The sequence below is a fragment of the Phalangium opilio genome, unplaced genomic scaffold, assembly GCF_054372755.1.
Source record: "Phalangium opilio isolate 3A_F unplaced genomic scaffold, DU_Popi_V2 ptg000352l_1, whole genome shotgun sequence".
In the NCBI taxonomy this organism is placed as follows: Eukaryota; Metazoa; Arthropoda; class Arachnida; order Opiliones; family Phalangiidae; genus Phalangium; species Phalangium opilio.
This window is the reverse complement of record NW_028324228.1, coordinates 2,897,567-2,916,948: the sequence shown is the minus strand read 5'-3', so window position 1 is coordinate 2,916,948 and position 19,382 is coordinate 2,897,567. Positions and strand designations below refer to the sequence as shown.

The 19,382-nt window shown below is 36.8% G+C and overlaps 1 protein-coding gene and 1 long non-coding RNA gene across 2 annotated transcripts; both read left to right on the top strand.

The window, feature by feature from the left end:
* Positions 1-8,727: 8,727 nt before the first annotated feature.
* Positions 8,728-18,999, top strand: LOC149602879 (interferon regulatory factor 8-like). Its single transcript, XM_089860501.1, has 4 exons — positions 8,728-8,855; positions 9,473-9,692; positions 16,296-16,430; positions 18,951-18,999. Exons 2-4 carry the CDS (start codon positions 9,473-9,475, stop codon positions 18,980-18,982), a joined length of 387 nt encoding a protein of 128 aa, XP_089716627.1. The 5' UTR covers positions 8,728-8,855; the 3' UTR covers positions 18,983-18,999.
* Positions 10,310-11,033, top strand: LOC149602880 (uncharacterized). Its single transcript, XR_016376987.1, has 2 exons — positions 10,310-10,678; positions 10,741-11,033. It is a non-coding gene; the product is annotated as an uncharacterized LOC149602880 (long non-coding RNA).
* Positions 19,000-19,382: the final 383 nt, after the last annotated feature.

Sequence of the window (19,382 nt, the reverse complement as noted above, 5' to 3'; positions counted from 1 at the left end):
CGCAAGGCCCCCAGTCCACCGATGGAGTTTAAAGAAAGTCGTTCAAACTTCATTCGTTTCAAAGTGAAATTTACAGACGTATAATTCTCCCTTTTAGCAGTATATTTTATATCTATTGTATCAACTCTGAAGTAAAAATATTGATGTGGGGCTAATTCTAGGCGGTGGTTGTATATTTGTATATGAGTACAATCATTGAATAATTTTAGTTCCAGTCACAAATTATGCTACAAGTATCAATTTTGCATTAAGAAAGCCATTTATAGTAAATGTCCCAGCCCGTTGGATAGAAATTTATTTTAATAACATGCCAAGCACCAAAGCGTAATATGGCCGGGGCCATCTTGTTTAACTAGCAATAGCTAAACGTTTACTTTTTGAAAGAAATTAATGACCAGTGCACAAAGATATAATTATTCATCCTGAATGTCAAGGTTGTTAATTAAAATAAAGACTATCCTTTCCCAATTTCTCAGTATTATTGTATAAAAAATGGCGCATTTTAATGGTAAGAACAAAAAAGCTCAGATAGTTGCTGGTATTTGTTGTAGATGGCAGTCGTAACGCTCAAGTTATAACAATGTAAAAGCTAGGATTATCAGACTAAAGCTATGTACGCACTGGTGTTAAATATTCGTTCAACTCGCAAGGCTAGCCAAGAACGCCCAGAAAATGGCATGTCCACACTGAGAAAACTTCACGCGCGAGAGAGACGAAAACTGTTCATCTTGCTGAACTTTTTACGTCGATCTCGCCAGCGTAGGTGACGCACAACCAATTACTGTCCTTCTCTTTGTCACGTGGGATAAGTTCTGTGAATAGACCGAGGCAGAAAATGGCGGGCATTTCCAGTTACATGTATTTATGGCGTGATTGCCATAAATCAAGTTCAGTCCACATTTTCGGTTTATCGTACGCTTTGCTCGCACGAGCTTGATCGAACGTCTTGGCCTTCGTTCTCGTCCTGTCTACACACACACGCGTTTTCTAAGCAACAAAAAGAAAGAAAGCAACACCTCCACATAGTTTCATACAATCAGCAACGACTGCTAATCTTGCTGACTGTTTATAATGTATTACATTGTGTTGCAGCCCTTATTGTAGGCCTGCCCCGTAGCTAATTTCTGTACTGCCCTCGCGTTTTTAATCCTTTACTTGTGAAAAGTTTTGGTAACCGTCGGTCACTTCTCGTTCTTGTAAATATGGGGGACCAAGCCCAATAACAGGGGGGCTAGAGGAAGGCCGAGGGAAAACTGGGAGAGAGAGTTGTTTTTGCCATCGTGGCGTGCACATGTATTTTCGGAAAATAAAGGACAACGCTATGTAATTCAAGAGTCGGTTATTATTCACTTGTAAACTAAGCCTAACCATTGCCATCTCTAATACTAGGCCTTGCAATACGAATAAAAGGGGGGTCTCAGTTATGATTTCAGAGGTTTTGAACTGGCAGCAAATTCAAAACTATGGAAATTGTTGAAAGCTTGCACACAGCTGTTAAAGTAAAGGTACTGAGGATAATATAGCAGCTGACATCAATAAAAAGACACACTCTAAGAAAGGGAAGTGTTAAAAACGTGTTAAAATGGTGTAAACACCGTAAAAACACCCAAAAGAGAGTTTCATTACCTTGAGTTTTTAGGGGCCAATTTAAAGTGTAAATTCGGTGTAAAATAACACTATTAAAACCCCGTTCGAAATTAAACATGAAAAATTATAATACTGCGGGTTTCTTAAATAAGGTCTTTCATTTATTTTTCATTAATGTTTTAATATTAAAGTCAATACAAACAGTAAAAAATTATTGAAAAACGTAATTGTTAAACCTTTTTTAAAGATGATATTCATGAAAGAAAACAGTTTTATCCTTTAAATAAAATTAACAAAGAAATTGTTAATCTGGCGGTGTTGTACATTCATAAAACTATGCTAAACGTGTTAAGCGATACTCTTAAAAAACGAGACTAGGTTAGGTACTGGCCTCACAGACAGAGCCAGCTGGGGAAGCCAAAGTGGGGCACTTGCTTTTGTGACATGTTTTATCATTATTTTGAGAAAAATTAGAGTACTAAATGGATTTTTTTTGTAAAATCTGTAGTGCAAATTAGATTAAACGCGTTTCTGGTGCTCGAGAAACTCTTAGTGAAAAGAGATTATTAAATTTAACAAGAACGTCTATATCTACTGCTTGAATATTATAGCCTCCAAATCTAATTTAATACCCTATGCATTTGTACGAATTAAAAACTTTCTGCCTTTTTCAGAAGTTTATAAACCCGTAAAAATGACTTTATATTCGCAACAATACTCGCTTAAAGAGTTATAGTTCTGCATGTTAGAACTTTCCTCCCTATAGGTGATGAAGTTCTCTCAAGGTGGAACCCTGCTATGAATATAGCATTAATTGCTAATAATACTGCGGAATGGCGGATAATCAAAATTTAAATAGTCAGGAAAACTATACTCGATATTTGAGTTATGCCTCAAGAGTGGTCAAAATGTAGCTACTATAGTGTTTTTTACGTCATCGGTTTTGCTCTTAAGTTTAGGAAAAGTACTAGAATTTCTACTACTATCCTACCAAAAAATCTCCCACTCTTAAAGGTGTTACGCGACGCTCTTAAAGGTGTGAAGCGACACTCTGAAAGGTGCTATGCCGCACCCTTTAAGGAGTTGCACAACACTAATATGAGAGTAAAAACTCACATTCAGTGCGATATAAGAGTTAAAAAGGTGTTAAACTGCACCTCTGTTGCACAATATTATACTTATCTTTGCCACCAATTGCTCAAATAAGTGTTATTAAACCCTTTCAGGGGTGTAAATGAACGCTTTGGTCCCATTGAACCGAATTCCCATTCGACAGAACGCCTTTTTTGTGGTGTCCCATTCGACCGAACGTAGCCAAAAGGTGCGATTTTATTATAATCCCATTGGACCGAAATTCTATTGAACTGGAAGAAGACATACTGTATGGTTTTGCATTAAATGTATTTTTAATTAATAGGAAAATCTTTTGGAAAAGGTGGCAGCTAATTAATAGGAGAATATTTTAGAAAAGGTGGTAGCTAATTAAAAGGAGAATATTTTGGAAAATGTGGCAGCTAATTAGTAGGAGAATGTTTTGGAAAAGGTTGCAGCTAATTAATAGGAGAATATTTTGGAAAAGGTGTCAGCTATTTAAAGGGAGAATATTTTGGAAAAGGTGGTAGCTAATTAAAAGGAGCATATTTTGGAAAAGGTGTCAACGAATTATTGGAACCTAACCTAACCTAACCTAACCCATCCGAAACCAAAATATTAAAATTTTAATTTAAAACTTAAAGACATTGATGGAACTACCATTAAGACTGTACTTCATTTTAATCACAATTTGTTTATTAATTCCATATATCTCTTGCCTTGAAAGGAATGAAAGTGAGCGTTTTAATTAGTATCACGAAACATTTACGTTTAATATTATTAACATACCTTTCGGAGATTCGAACCAACAACTTATCGCTTCGCAGTCCAACATCGTATCCACTACACCACCGAATCGCTGACGGCTACAGTGTTTCAAGTTATATTCATGTATTTTTAGGGGCATATTCGGACGATTGGGATTTGGGTCCATCGGGAATATAGCCATTGGGCTGGAAATCTAAAATCATTGCGGGATTTTCGGTCGAATGGGATTTCGATCCACTGGGAATTCGGTTGAAAGGAACGATACCAAATGAACACCTGTAACGGTGTCAAATTTGGACCCATATAAACTACTTTTAAAGGTGTTAAAGCACAGCCCATTTTCTTAGAGTGTTGAGAGACACATTCAGTGCAGGGCCTATCTAAGAGATTATCACCTAACAATTGCTTATCAGTTTGACATATGGCATCTAGCTAAAGGAATCCGATATAAATTGTTGAACGCAGCAGAAAATAAAAAGAAATCTGCAAAAGAATTATTGCCTTGAGTTAAAACTCTAAACAGACATCTTTGGTACTGTTCTGAAAACCACGAAGGCGATGAAAAAGTATTGATCGATATGTGGAAGTCGGTATTATATCACATCAGTGACATCCACGAATTTCCAGACCTTGAAAATTATGATAATTGTGGCCATGAACCTTTAAGCGCAGAAAAAGCAAGCGTGAAAAAATGGTTGGATATTGAACGCGATGCCTACGCAAAATTAGAGAAAACTGTCTTAGATAAAAAGCTGTTAAGGATCTTAAACAAATTAACAAATATTCTCACACTTCTGGATTAGAGAATTATCATAGCTTGGTAAATAAGTACTGCCCAAAGCAGTTGGACTTTGATCATAACACAATGGAGGCCAGAAATCAATTAGCGGCTTTAGATCATATTAACAACGTTGGACGTCAAACATTATTTGAACTAAATGAAGGCTTAGAAACAGGCTCTCTTAATAAAGAGGAATTTATATGTTACTTTTCAAAACTACGTCAGAGTGGCACACACGCCCAACTTTCCCTTAAGATAACTCGGTTTTTATAGCAAAAGGGATTGTGTTCCACACACTCTAAGAAAATGGGGTGTGCTTTATCACCTTTAAAAGTAGTTTATATGGGTATAAATTTGACACCATTACAGGTGTTCATTTACACCCCTGAAAGAGTTTAAAACACTTATTTCAGCAATTCGAGTCAAAGATAAGAAAAAATGGTGCAAAGGAGGTGCAGTTTCACACCTTTTTAACTCTTATATCGAACTAAAAGTTAATTTTTACTCTCATATGAGTGTTGTGCAATAGCACCTTTCACAGTGTCGCATACCACCTTTCACAGTGCCGCATCCCACCTTTCACAGTGTCGCATACCACCTTTCAGATTGTCGCATAACACTTTAGGAGTGTCGCATACCACCTTTAAGAGTGGGTGATTTATTAGCAATTAGTGCTGAACTCATAGCGAGGTTCCACCTTGAGACGAAAGTTCTTAAATGCAAAACTATACCCCTTTAAGAAATGCTAGTTCTCGCATGCAATGTGAAACTGCCTAAAAGTTGGCCACTTGATCAACTTAAAATCCAGCATGAAATTGCACGAAAAGATGGTCATTTTTACCGACTTGATAACTTCTGAAAGAAGCAGAAAGTTTTAAATTAATATAAGTTCATTGGGTATTAATTTGGTTTTGGAGTCCATAATATCCAAGCAGTAGATACAGACGTACTCCTTTTAATAATCTCTTTTCACTAAGAGTTTTTCGAGCACCAGGAACGCGTTTGACCTAATCTACTCTACATTATTTAAAAAAAATACATTTTCTACACTAATGCTTCTCAAAATTATGATAAGACATGTCACAAAAGCTGGCGTCTATAGAAAGGCCAGTACCTAACTTAGTCTCGTTTTTTTAGTGTCGCACAATACTTTTAAGAGTATCGCATAACACTTTCAAGAGTGCAGTAGCGTTGCTGGGGTTTGAAATTTGGGGTCCTTAATCTTATTATTCGTATATTGAAGATTTCCAAACTTTTATTGATAATGAGTACGGAACCGATCAGTTATTGACTATGAGACAATTGTGGATGAAATAATTTCACTCGTCTTTTTTAAGTTTGGTTTGCTTTTAGTCCCAACTATACTGTTTGATATTGATATTCATCTCTATACAAAGATGAAACTTAACGAACTTATCATAATAAATTTTATACACTATTTTGCTACAGAATTTTAGGGGGCTACGAGCTATTTTTGGTAGAGTTTACGGATTATTTTGAGAGGGCTAACTTTGAAATTTGGGGACGCTATAGCCCCCAAAAAAGGCCTAGCGACGCCACTGCAAGAGTGTCGCATAACACGTTTCAGAGTGTCGCCTAACACGTTTAGCAGTGTTTTATAAAGATATAATACCCCCTGATTACGAATTTCTTTGTTAATTTTATTTAAAGGATAAAAATATATTCTTTCTTGAATATCATCTTTAAAAAAATGTTTAACAATTAAGTTTTAGTGATTAAGAGCTTGCGAAGCTGATTCAAATCTATTTCTGTGAAGTACTAGCTTAGCGCCTCTGTGGCAAAGTGTAATTAATTTTTGGAGTTTAAATTTAGGGCAGTAACAATGGAATATGTCACCATAGTCCATAAGAGGCTGAATTATAGCTTGTTATATAATTTTAGCAGAATTTAAGTCTATATGGTTTAAGTATGGATGAGTTAGCCACATACGCTTTCTAATTTTACCAATAAGGGGTGCGTTCAGTAACGCTCAACGGAGACCAAACACGTTGAGCTCCGTTGATCAACGTGATGTCATGTGACGTATTAGGCTACTGAACGGTTTTTTGCAAACTTTTCGTTGTATCGTCTGCTTACAGTTCATGGAAATGGATATGCGAGGACCTGAGGCTGCTAGCCGAAATAAGAGCAAACTCTGACCCGTAACTTAGCCAAGGCTTAAGCTTTAAAACCCCAATAACTTTTTAAGCTTCATAGATATAATCGAAAAAATTTCATAAAATAATTAACAGACACTATTCATTCGCATTCAGTCGCTGCTACACCGATTTTATAAATAGTTCCTAAATTATCCATCAAATTAACATCTCGAAATCGTTCAGGGAGATACGTTTCCTCCATTGCTGCTACGTCACAAATGCGTTGCTCAACGAAGTAATCGGCTCTTACAGCCGATGACTTCGATGCCTCTTCGCTTACAATCGTGACGTCAAACCGGAAGTTCCGAAAATCGTTCAGTGGCGAATGCGCATTCAACGGAGCCTCCGTTGAGCGTTACTGAACGCAGCCTATGTATTCAATATGGGGAATAAATGATAATTGATCATCAATCATTAAACTCTTTTAATTTTTAAACTGCCTAGCGTAGTTATATCAGCGACCAGCTTTTTCTTGCTTTTAGGGGTGATGAGCATGAAGATTGTCTTAGTTTCATTGAGGATTAGCCCTTTGCTTTCAAGAGTATTTTTAAGGTTTGTAACATCCAATTCAAGCTTTCGTATGAGTTCTATGACATTTTTATCCGATGAAATTAAGGCATTATCGTCAGCATATTCACATGACGTATATGTACATTTCTAGTATAAATATTGAACAATAAAGGTCCCAAAACACTACTTTGAGGCACCCCGGAGCGTACCGTATTATTCGTATATATAAGTGGATATAAGGGAAGCGGGATAATCAACAGATGCACAGGTTCTAATTAAAGAAAATGGTCCTGGGATCTATCGACCACATTTAAGAATGGTTATGTCGTAATCTGTTAGTGCAAGCGGCACGAGTTTTGGTAAAGACAATTGTCTTATATAAAACACAAAAACTTGTCATGGTTACGGTTGATCTATTTGTGTTGCGACTATGTTGACGTCGTGGTGCTGACTTCGCCGGAAGTGGAATATTTTAAGCGTTAAGCACTAACATCATTTAACCATCAACACATTTTGACCCTTCAGTCCTTCCTTCTATTAATAAAAGCTGTCTTTGTAGATATTTTTATATGACACTTGTAAATCATTTTAAAAATAATACGCGTTTTCCATTTTATTCTCTCAAATATTTCCAATTAGGTTGAGCCCTATAAGGGGAATAAAATGGACAGAAAAACATTTATAGCTGATAAAGTAAAAACCGTATCAAAACAAGAAGTGTTCGTTAATTTCAAAGTTTTCGAAGCTTCAAAAATTGACGTAATTTATAGCTCTCTAAAGATCACGATCAATCTACAGTTCTTTTCGACACTAATATCAACATCACAATCAAACTGCCTATGTTACTTTCCGCTTCGCAATATTTCTCATTTAAAAATATAAAAATTAAACTCATAAATCTCAATTTTTTCAGATATGCAAGTATTTGAACCTTCTTAAAGACCATGTCAGTCGAAAGTAAAACGTAGTATCAAGCTAGTATAGTATCCCTTAAAAAATTCTTGAAGAAGCCTTTTTCTAGAGCTAATATTGGGAGTAAAATACTAGGGTTAAGTAATGATGAAAAATATTTTTCGCATATGAAATTTTGGTGAAAAAAACTAAGATTAGAATTTTTTCAAATTATTGATGTTTTATAATCATGTGTTCAAAAGTGAAAATTGAATATCTGTTACTTCAGGCATTTAATTTTCTACACTTATCTCTTACTTTTTTCCGTCTTTTTTTCCAAAATATTGATGTTTAGCTTCATTGACTTTTCAAATAATATGCCTTTTCCAATTAATTACTGTTATGTTAGGTTAGGTTTGGTTTGGTTTGGTTAGGAGGCCGTCTCTTCCTCTTTGGAGCGGTTATACACTTCAAGTAAGTGTATCCCTTACGGAATGAAAAAATAAATAAATAAAACCATCAAATTGTACTCTATTTCAGTCTTTTTGGGTGTGGAATATTGGGTTAATTGGAATAGGAGAACTGGGTTAAATGAGGGGTAACCGTTAGACACATCCTGTTCTTAGTTACATAGATAAAAAACACGGGTTTTTTAGACCGTTTGAAAAAATATAACCAAGTTATTTTTTATTGATATCACACCCAATATTGGGGCTCAAACTAATGAACAAGTAGTTGCGGGAGAGAAAGTCTTCATTTAGGCTGACTGTACTATTCAAAGTTACGCACTGAAGAAGGAAACTATGATTAGATAAAAAAAATTATTCTACTTAATGATATAATTTCACACCGAAGTTGCTCATCTTTCTTCCTTATTATTGGTTGCTTACTTGTTACGATAGGTAGAAGTAAGATAAGGAACGTTTTATTTTGAAGAGTTCCAAGAGCAAAATCTGTTAGCTATTGAAGACTTGGCATTAGAGGATTACTGATTTAAAATCTAAAATATTTTATGTAACTGAGATTCAATTATCTCTGCTTTGCGTTATTTACGTCAATTTTAAAAGGTGCGTATTTCATTGTTAAACAATATTTTCTGAACACTTTATATTTTCAATTAATCATCCGAGTCATAACTAGCTACTTCTGAGAATTACTTATAATGTTACAACTACAATTGATTTCCTTAAGTAACTTCTTTGTTGCATTAGATTATCTTTTTTCTTTTTAACTGTTTTTTACACCACGACCTCAATTCAATTAAAGCAAAAGTTCAGGTATCATAACATTACGCCAATACCTTAAAAAACTGCCATTTTCTAAATATGAATGGAAAAATATAAAAACGTTATGATCTTCTATTACAAAATAATCAGCATTTAAATTGTCTTAAAAACGAGGACTACTAAGCCTCTATTGGTTTAGTGGCGTCTGCAAAACCGAACATCTAACCCCTGTCTTACCCTTATCTCTCTTAGGCCGTGAGAATTAAACAAATCTCGTTGGGGTAAGAGGTAGTTTAGCAGACGCCACTAAACCAATGGCGGCACTCGTTTTTATGACTAATTAAATGCTAATTATGTTTTAATAAGTAATAATTTCTTTTTCATATTTTTCACCTATATTAAGTAAAAGGCCGTATTTTGCCATCTGTATACGAATTGGTATGGCGATTGTATTTTAGATGCCGATGTTAAACAAATTATCTGCCGAGACTAATCCTAAAGCTGGGAAAAATATTGAAGACTGGATTTACCACAATCTAGAAGTAGAAAAAACTCCTGGACTAGAATGGGAGGAGAAAGAAAAATTAATATTTAGAATATCTTGGATTCACGGATCTAATTTAATACGAATGAACTATTGGGACAGAGAATTGGCTAGGAAATGGGCTTTGCACAAAGGTAAAATTGATTAAAATTTTAATATGTTGTTTATCGCAGATCATTTGCGATAACTTTCATACTAGAGTTCTCTCCTATATAAGGATTGGCTGTTTAATGGGATACTTATAGGTGCAATATTTAGAGCTGTTTTTAGATTTTTCCTGGTTTATTTTAATTAAATATGAAGCCTTTAATTTTTTCTGAAAGTTTAGAGCCGTGTTTTAAGTTTTCCGAATTTTAAGTAAATGTGCAGTCTCTAATTTTCTCTGATTTTTTTTAAACAATATTTTCGATTAAATTTTTTTTTTATTTTTACATACCAGCCCATAAAAACCTCCAGGGTTAGAGCCAGTCACATGATGTTATCTGCATCAAATAAATAATAAAGTTCCCAGGGTGGCTAATAACAAATCTTTTAAAGTGGCTTCCTCACTTAAGACCCCTCTACTCTGGAAAATAGTAACAATTTTCGAGAGTTCCGTTCAGCCCTTTCGAATTACAATTTATTTGGGTTCCAGGGGCTCCCTAGTTAGCCTGGGGTAAAAAAAAATATTAAAAAATGAAACTAAAAACTACTTTTGTAATAGGGGAAAGTACCCATACCTGAATTTTTCATGATACCTTGGTGGCAAGGTCTGTATATGCGCAAAAAATTGCACTATTAGGTTGGCTCGTACAGACCCAAAAAATCTCGGTTTTTCGGAGCTAGGCGCGAGAGGTAGAAATATCTCAAAACATACGAAACAAGGCGACGCGTACCGCTTGAGGATTGAGAGGGCGAAGTGTCACGTGTGATGAAAGTGGGGAGAGAGAAATCTTTCGCTAAACGGTTTACGGTTCCTGGCCGATACTTTTGGGGTTTGGGCGCGAAACGGCAAATATCCTCCGCGAGATCTAGAGTCCGAGGCTCCGACAACATACTTCGGGAGTCGGGCGAGTGAGTCACGGGCTCACGGCCCTGGTCGGTAAAAGTTGTTCCGGGTAAATATACACGAGAATCTCAAGTAAATAATATATGCCTAATAGTTATTTAAGACTTCCATTAATATTATTTTTGGCTTTGAAGCTAACGGCCAGTGATTTTGTTTTGACTATAATTTGTCACGTATTAAAATATCCGGTAAGCCTCGGTTTCGGCTTGGGCACCGGTCGATTCAGCTTGTCATGTTTCACGAGATAGAATAATTATAATATTAATAATAATCAATTATAATTATTATAATCAATAGTTTGCACTAATTAATATACTAGAATAGTTATTGTTATTTTGTACCATGTGCAGGCACCTGAAATAAAACTTTATTCCAACTTCCAAAGTAATTAAACAGTCTGTGAAATAAATGGATTTTATGAAATTTACTGTGCCTATATTTATATTTATTTTTACTCTTATAAACACATTAACCGATCAACTAAAATTCATAATTAAAAAATACTCGCACAAAAATTATTTGTACAACATTTGCACTATAACGCTGTTTCTGAAAAGACTGGATGGCTGACAGACATACGTAAGATATTTTATAAGCCCCTCCGTGCTAGCTTTGTAAACCAACGCGCTGGTTGTCTGGAAAATCGAAAACTCGACGCGCGAAAAGCGCGTATGGGCCCCCCTTGCCTTGGTGGTACCTGACATCTCATGAAAAAAATTTTTCATGGTGTCCTTTGAAATTTCTTGGGTGACACAGGCTCCATGGTACCCCATATTTACAAGTCTGCCATGGAGAAAATAAAGTGGCCTTTACTCGAGGCCCGTCGTCTGCTAAAGTTTGAGTAGGATAAGAATTTAGCCGAAGCTTGAGTCAGTTCAATCTCGAAACCCACACAGAACAATTCCAAATACTTATAATTACTTAGTCAGATATACAACTAGCAAAATATTCAGTAGTCCGTGTTTTAATATAATAAGATTATAGCGTGTGTAATTTGAGCTTAAAGGGGCTGTCCGACCCCCTCTCCTTTTTTACCCACCGCTATGTTAAGCTCTATGAGGAAGATCGTCGTTTGTCCCACTGTCCGAACAGCCCCTTTAAGAAGAACGTAAAAGCACAAACCTCATTATTGTTGAAGTTTCTTAGCTGCCAATGGTTAAACGATCATGGGGCTTGCTTGACAGGGCCCAGCAAAGCATCCAAAACTTGGGGGAAAGCGAGGATTGACCCTAACCACATTAAAAATTGTACTTAACGGGGCTGTCAAGTACTAGTGGTGCGTAATGAGAGGTAAAACACTTTCCAGACTTCCTGTAGAGCTATTTGTTTTTCCATGTTTTTCACTAAATTATCGCAATCACGGTTTAAATGTCTTCCCCCACATTTATTGGTTGTAGTTTCGTTGAAACTTTCTCATCATTGATGATTTGGAAAAAAACCTAGTCCTTAAAAAGATTTACTATATTAGTAAGGTATTTGATACTGCATTTACCCATGATCAATGTTATCTATAGGTAAAGAGACGACAGAGATTTCATTGAAGTAAAATAGGTTTAATTTGAATTAAAGCAACTTAAAGTTGAATCCGTTTTATTAGAAAAATAAAAAGCTCCTTCAATCATTGATAACGGAACAGGAAAATATGGTCTCGCTGAATTGGTCTCGCCGATTTGGTCTTAGGACTAATTGGTCTCACCGATTTGGTCTTGGGACTAATTGGTCTCACCAATTTGGTCTTGGGACTAATTGGTCTCACCGATTTGGTCTTGGGACTAATTGGTCTCACCGATTTGGTCTTGGGACTAATTGGTCTCACCGATTTGGTCTTGGGACTAATTTGTCTCACCAATTTGGTCTTGGGACTAATTGGTCTCACCGATATGGTCTTGGGACTAATTGATCTCACCGATTTGGTCTTGGGACTAATTGGTCTCACCAATTTGGTCTTGGGACTAATTGGTCTCACCGATTTGGTCTTGGGACTAATTGGTCTCACCGATTTGGTCTTGGGACTAATTGGTCTCACCGATTTGGTCTTGGGACTAATTGGTCTCACCGATTTGGTCTTGGGACTAATTGGTCTCACCGATTTGGTCTTGGGACTAATTGGTCTCACCGATTTGGTCTTGGGACTAATTGGTCTCACCAATTTGGTCTTGGGACTAATTGGTCTCACCAATTTGGTCTTGGGACTAATTGGTCTCACCGATTTGGTCTTGGGACTAATTGGTCTCACCGATTTGGTCTTGGGACTAATTGGTCTCACCAATTTGGTCTTGGGACTAATTGGTCTCACCGATTTGGTCTTGGGACTAATTGGTCTCACCAATTTGGTCTTGGGACTAAATGGTCTCACCGATTTGGTCTTGGGACTAAATGGTCTCACCGATTTGGTCTTGGGACTAATTGGTCTCACCGATTTGGTCTTGGGACTAATTGGTCTCACCAATTTTGTCTTGGGACTAATTGGTCTCACCGATTTGGTCTTGAGACTAATTGGTCTCACCGATTTGGTCTTGGGACTAATTGGTCTCACCGATTTGGTCTTGGGACTAATTGGTCTCACCGATTTGGTCTTGGGACTAATTGGTCTCACCAATTTGGTCTTGGGACTAATTGATCTCACCAATTTGGTCTTGGGACTAATTGGTCTCACCGATTTGGTCTTGAGACTAATTGGTCTCACCAATTTGGTCTTGGTACTAATTGGTCTCACCGATTTGGTCTTGGTACTAATTGGTCTCACCGATTTGGTCTTGGTACTATTTGGTCTCACCGATTTGGTCTTGGGACTAATTGGTCTCACCGATTTGGTCTTGGGACTAATTGGTCTCACCGATTTGGTCTTGGGACTAATTGGTCTCACCGATTTGGTCTTGGGACTAATTGGTCTCACCGATTTGGTCTTGGGACTAATTGGTCTCACCGATTTCGTCTTGGGACTAATTGGTCTCACCGATTTCGTCTTGGTACTAATTGGTCTCACCAATTTGGTCTTGGTACTAATTGGTCTCACCAATTTGGTCTTGGTACTAATTGGTCTCACCAATTTGGTCTTGGTACTAATTGGTCTCACCAATTTGGTCTTGGTACTAATTGGTCTCACCAATTTGGTCTTGGTACTAATTGGTCTCACCGATTTGGTCTTGGGACTAATTGGTCTCACCGATTTGGTCTTGGGACTAATTGATCTCACCGATTTGGTCTTGGGACTAATTGGTCTCACCAATTTGGTCTTGGGACTAATTGGTCTCACCGATTTGGTCTTGGGACTAATTGGTCTCACCGATTTGGTCTTGGGACTAATTGGTCTCACCGATTTGGTCTTGGGACTAATTGGTCTCACCGATTTGGTCTTGGGACTAATTGGTCTCACCGATTTGGTCTTGGGACTAATTGGTCTCACCGATTTGGTCTTGGGACTAATTGGTCTCACCGATTTGGTCTTGGGACTAATTGGTCTCACCAATTTGGTCTTGGGACTAATTGGTCTCACCGATTTGGTCTTGGGACTAATTGGTCTCACCGATTTGGTCTTGGGACTAATTGGACTCACCGATTTGGTCTTGGGACTAATTGGTCTCACCAATTTGGTCTTGGGACTAATTGGTCTCACCAATTTGGTCTTGGGACTAATTGGTCTCACCGATTTGGTCTTGGGACTAATTGGTCTCACCGATTTGGTCTTGGGACTAAATGGTCTCACCGATTTGGTCTTGGGACTAATTGGTCTCACCAATTTGGTCTTGGGACTAATTGATCTCACCAATTTGGTCTTGGGACTAATTGGTCTCACCGATTTGGTCTTGAGACTAATTGGTCTCACCAATTTGGTCTTGGTACTAATTGGTCTCACCAATTTGGTCTTGGTACTAATTGGTCTCACCAATTTGGTCTTGGTACTAATTGGTCTCACCAATTTGGTCTTGGTACTAATTGGTCTCACCAATTTGGTCTTGGTACTAATTGGTCTCACCAATTTGGTCTTGGTACTAATTGGTCTCACCAATTTGGTCTTGGTACTAATTGGTCTCACCAATTTGGTCTTGGTACTAATTGGTCTCACCAATTTGGTCTTGGTACTAATTGGTCTCACCAATTTGGTCTCGCCAATTTGGTCTTGGGACTAATTGGTCTCACCGATTTGGTCTTGGGACTAATTGGTCTCACCCTTTGGTATTGGGACTAATTGGTCTCACCAATTTGGTCTTGGGACTAATTTGTCTCACCGATCTGGTCTTTGGACTATTTGGTCTCGTGATTTTTTGGTCTCGTGATTTTTTGGTCTCGGGACTTTTCGGTCTCTGGACTTTTTGGTCACGGTACTATTTGGTCTCGTGATTTTACGGTCTCGGTACTATTAGATCTCTTGATTTTTTGGTCTCGGGACTATTTGGTATCGTGATTTTTTGGTCTCGGGACTATTTGGTATCGTGATTATTTGGTCTCGGGACTATTTGGTATCGTGATTATTTGGTCTCGGGACTATTTGGTTACCTAATTAGTTGCCTCCTTTTCCAAAGCAATGGTCTCAATAATTCGTTTCCACCTTTTCCAAAATATTCTCCTAATAATTAGCTGCCACCTTTTCCAAAATATTTCTATTATTGCTAATAAATTGTTCGAGGTAAGAGGCGGGCTTTTAATACTCATATAAATAATCTTCTTACATCCAAACAAGGTTGGGTTAGGTTAGGTTTAGTTAGTTTAGGTTCGGTTAGGTTAGGTAAGGTTCGGTTCGGTCAGGTAAGGTTTGGTTTGGTTCGGTTAAATTTGGGTGTTTTAAAAAATGCTGAAGGGGTGACATTTTTTTAAAACGAGACTTTCTTGTCCTGAGACCCAATTGTTCCGGGACCAATTTGTCCCGAGACCTAATTGTTCCGGGACCAATTTGTCCCGAGACCCAATTGTTCCGGGACCAATTTGTCCCGAGACCCAATTGTACCGGGACCAATTTGTCCCGAGACCCATTTGTCCCGAGACCCATTTGCCCCAAGACCCAATTGTCCCAAGACTCAATTGTCGCGAGACCAATTTGTCCCTAGACCATTTTGTCCCAAGACCATGTCACGTGACATGAGACAATCTAGTTCAGAATCTCTATGTAGTTGAAACCGAGGCTCACCAACTACCCCTTTGTGTTCCCCCCTTGCCTCTAATTTTACACGTATACAGTTGAAAAAGGATTAATGTTCTTCACTTTCTGGTTATCTATGCGCTATTACTAGTATTATGAATAAGCGTTTGGACCATAAAGTTACTTATTTCTTGTATTTGTGTCCTATTATCAAATACTTTAAAGGATAGATTAATAAGGAATCACAATGTTATTTGGAACCGTGCTAGCTCTACATTATTATTATTCGGGAGAGGGGGGCTCACGTCCTAGCACCGATGCCAGAGGCATATTGTGCACCCTCATATTCAGGCCCTGAAGAGACCTGTGGCCGTGGTGTAGCGTAGAATTTGTTCCACCGTTATGGAAGAGGTCCTAGCACCGATGCCAGAGGCATATTGTGCACCCTCATATTCAGGCCTTGAAGAGACCTGTGGCCCGCGGTGTAGCGTAGAATTTGTTCCACCGTTATGGAAGAGACCCGCTCTACATACTTCTAATAGTTTTATAAAACAAATTACGTATGGATGCTTACATTTCGATCAAAAATTATAGATTTCTTTCGTTTTGCAGGAAAATGTTTGAACAATGACCAGAAGTTAAAGGACGCTTTAAGACGTGCGCTAAACAATAGCTCTGGTCTAATGTTTTTAAGAAAGAACAAAATATCTAGAGTATATCAGTTCGTCCCAGAAGACAACAAAGATGGTAATAAATATTTCTTAATTTTTTTTTTACATTTTTTAAATTGTGGGAACAACTGAAAGATCGCTTCTGCTATTCTTGGTGACATGGGATTTTGATTATAAAAACATTGTAGTCGATTGAGCGAAGCACATACCATTAGTATATTGGTAGATCGTTATCGGGGCAAAATCATCTTGACGCTTGATCTGTGTACCCGTACGTTTGGTCTACTTTCTATAAAGTGTGATAATTTTACACAAGTTTATAAGTCGATATTGGATATTTTTCAATATTTTATTGAAACAATAGTGATATTGCCTATTATTGTGTAAAGAAACATTTTTCGAGAAGTCTATCCGCGTAACAAATATTAATACTATTATCCGCGTTGCATCAAATCTCAGTGTACTTGTTTTGAGAGAATTTTGTTATTATTTTAAATATCAACGGCAGTCAAGTAACGAAAAGTTATCGAGAACTTGGGAAAAATAAATTATTTCTAAAATATTTATTATATTTTGTTGAAAGTTTACAAACTTAATTAATCGTCACGCAGAGAGTAAGAGCAAATAGAATTTTCGTTTCCAAATATTCCAACTATCAAGGTTTTAGGGAAAAAGAAACTGGCCTTACGGGTTTCGCCTAGCCTGTTTTCGCCTGTGGTGACTTACACCAGCTCCACCTTACGACAACAAACCTCAAATGTCCTCCTTAATTCCAAAATCAAACCTGATTAAACACTCTCTGATCTTGAGCCTAAGGACCTATTTTACCATGAAAGCCTGATACTTGTGGGCTTTCAGGCTAGAATGGTATAATATAATTTTAATAATATCAAATTTATCTATAAAGAGGCCTTGATACTTTTGTTGGTTTATGCAAAGCTATGAACACTTTTCAGGACTTTATCTTTGTTATAATCTGGGAGCACCCAGCCAAGTCGAGCACTGACATCCTTTTCTCGAAGCAACTCGTGGCACTTTTAAGCCCACTGTAACTTCGTGATGGGTACAGGTAAAAGTCTGAAATTTTGCTTGCCGTGAGGACTGTCAATCGTAGCTATAGTTTCCAAATTTCAAGTTCCTACCCTATATACTTTTCGAAATATCGCAGGTGAAATTTACCTTATTTTGTCACTCACTCACTCACTCACCGATCATCAAAATTCTAAGGTACTTCTAGAGGAGATAGAAACTTAAAATTCAGGATTTAGTTTCCATTTATTTTATAAAGCACAGAAAAATTAAAACATCCCGAAATTTTTATAAAATTGTTCTTTAGTTCTTTATTTTAAAACTAGATGGCGCTGCCGTCTTTTCAACAGAAATATTGTGTGTTCTAGATGAAAGGACGTAATGGTTTAAAGTTAACCGAAAGTTAAATATATATTAAAGCTAATAGGAGTAGTAGTTTAAAAGAAATGTGTCGTAACTGATGCTACATTCTTTTATTAGGATATCGCGTACAATCTTTATTGCATATTCTCTGCGGGTCGAAAGGGGTAATTCAACGTAAATATGGACAAACTTTAGCGATTATATTGGCAAACGAAGTACCACGAGAGGGTCTTGTTTTAATATAACTACCGAAGTATAACGAGAGGGTCTACAAAAAGAAGTGAGATCCTATGAAAAACATTAACATGTACAAAAATGGGCCAAGCCTCGCTTCGTGCCCTCTCCGCCGTAAAACGTTCTGAGATCCCATGTAGAGCCAAGTCTGCCTTTTGTTCTCATTCAATCGCCAATTGAACAATTATGTTATAATTTAAGTCCTTTTCCTAATTAATAACCAATATTCTTTGACTCTATCATTATTATACATCTTTGTTCGGATCAAAAATATCGTGACTTGGCAAGCGCAGGTGTACATAAGGTTATGCAAAACTCGCCTTATAAACTTGTAAATAGGGTTATGCATAACTCACCTTATAAACTTGTACATATCCCCTCGACCATAAACGATTTAGTGAATATCCCCTCGATTATTTTAAAATCGGCAACGATTTAGTGAATATCCCCTCGACTTCCTTTTAATATTACTTATCTGCGGTTGCCAAGTCACGATATTTTTGATCCGAACAAAGATGTATAATAATGATAGAGTCAAAGAATATTGGTTATTAATTAGGAAAAGGACTTAAATTATAACATAATTGTTCAATTGGCGATTGAATGAGAACAAAAGGCAGACTTGGCTCTACATGGGATCTCAGAACGTTTTACGGCGGAGAGGGCACGAAGCGAGGCTTGGCCCATTTTTGTACATGTTAATGTTTTTCATAGGATTGTCTTTACCGAGTACCTTCATCCATAAAGTTAATAACTAGAAATACCTAAGAGTTTGATTGTTAAAAAAGACAAATTTTGGTAATACAATAAATTTTAAACGCTTTACTATGAAAATATTTTTTAGGGTGAATGTCATTGCTAATGGATATTATTATATAATTATATTATACAATCGAAGAAATCCTTTGAGCAACGCTAAGCAAATGCAAAATGATTCGCACCTAATTAAGGAAATCTTATTCATTTATAGATTCTATGGGAAAATTGGACCACGTGATATAGATGTTTTTCCATGGTCAATAGTTTCCGAAAGAAAATCTATGCCCGAGATTGATAACGATTGGTATATTGTGCCTTCCTACAGTCGAAAATCTTTGAACTCGAAAAAAAAAGATCCAATTCTTTATTTGAATAATTGTCGTGCCTGCAACTACTATTTAAAATCAAATTATTTTGTCAGTATGATAAAATCAATATTTCACGATTTTTTTTGCGGTCTCATGTTTTTGGCAATTTGCATCAGTTATTTTTATAAATGGCTTAGCTTCGTAATTCTTAATCTGTTACAGATATAAAATATGTTTCTTAATGCTTAGATAAATTGCCTTCGATCGGCTTTGGTACTTAATTGTATTATTTGATTGGATCTGTAATTTCCAAATACAAAATGGTTTATATTAAT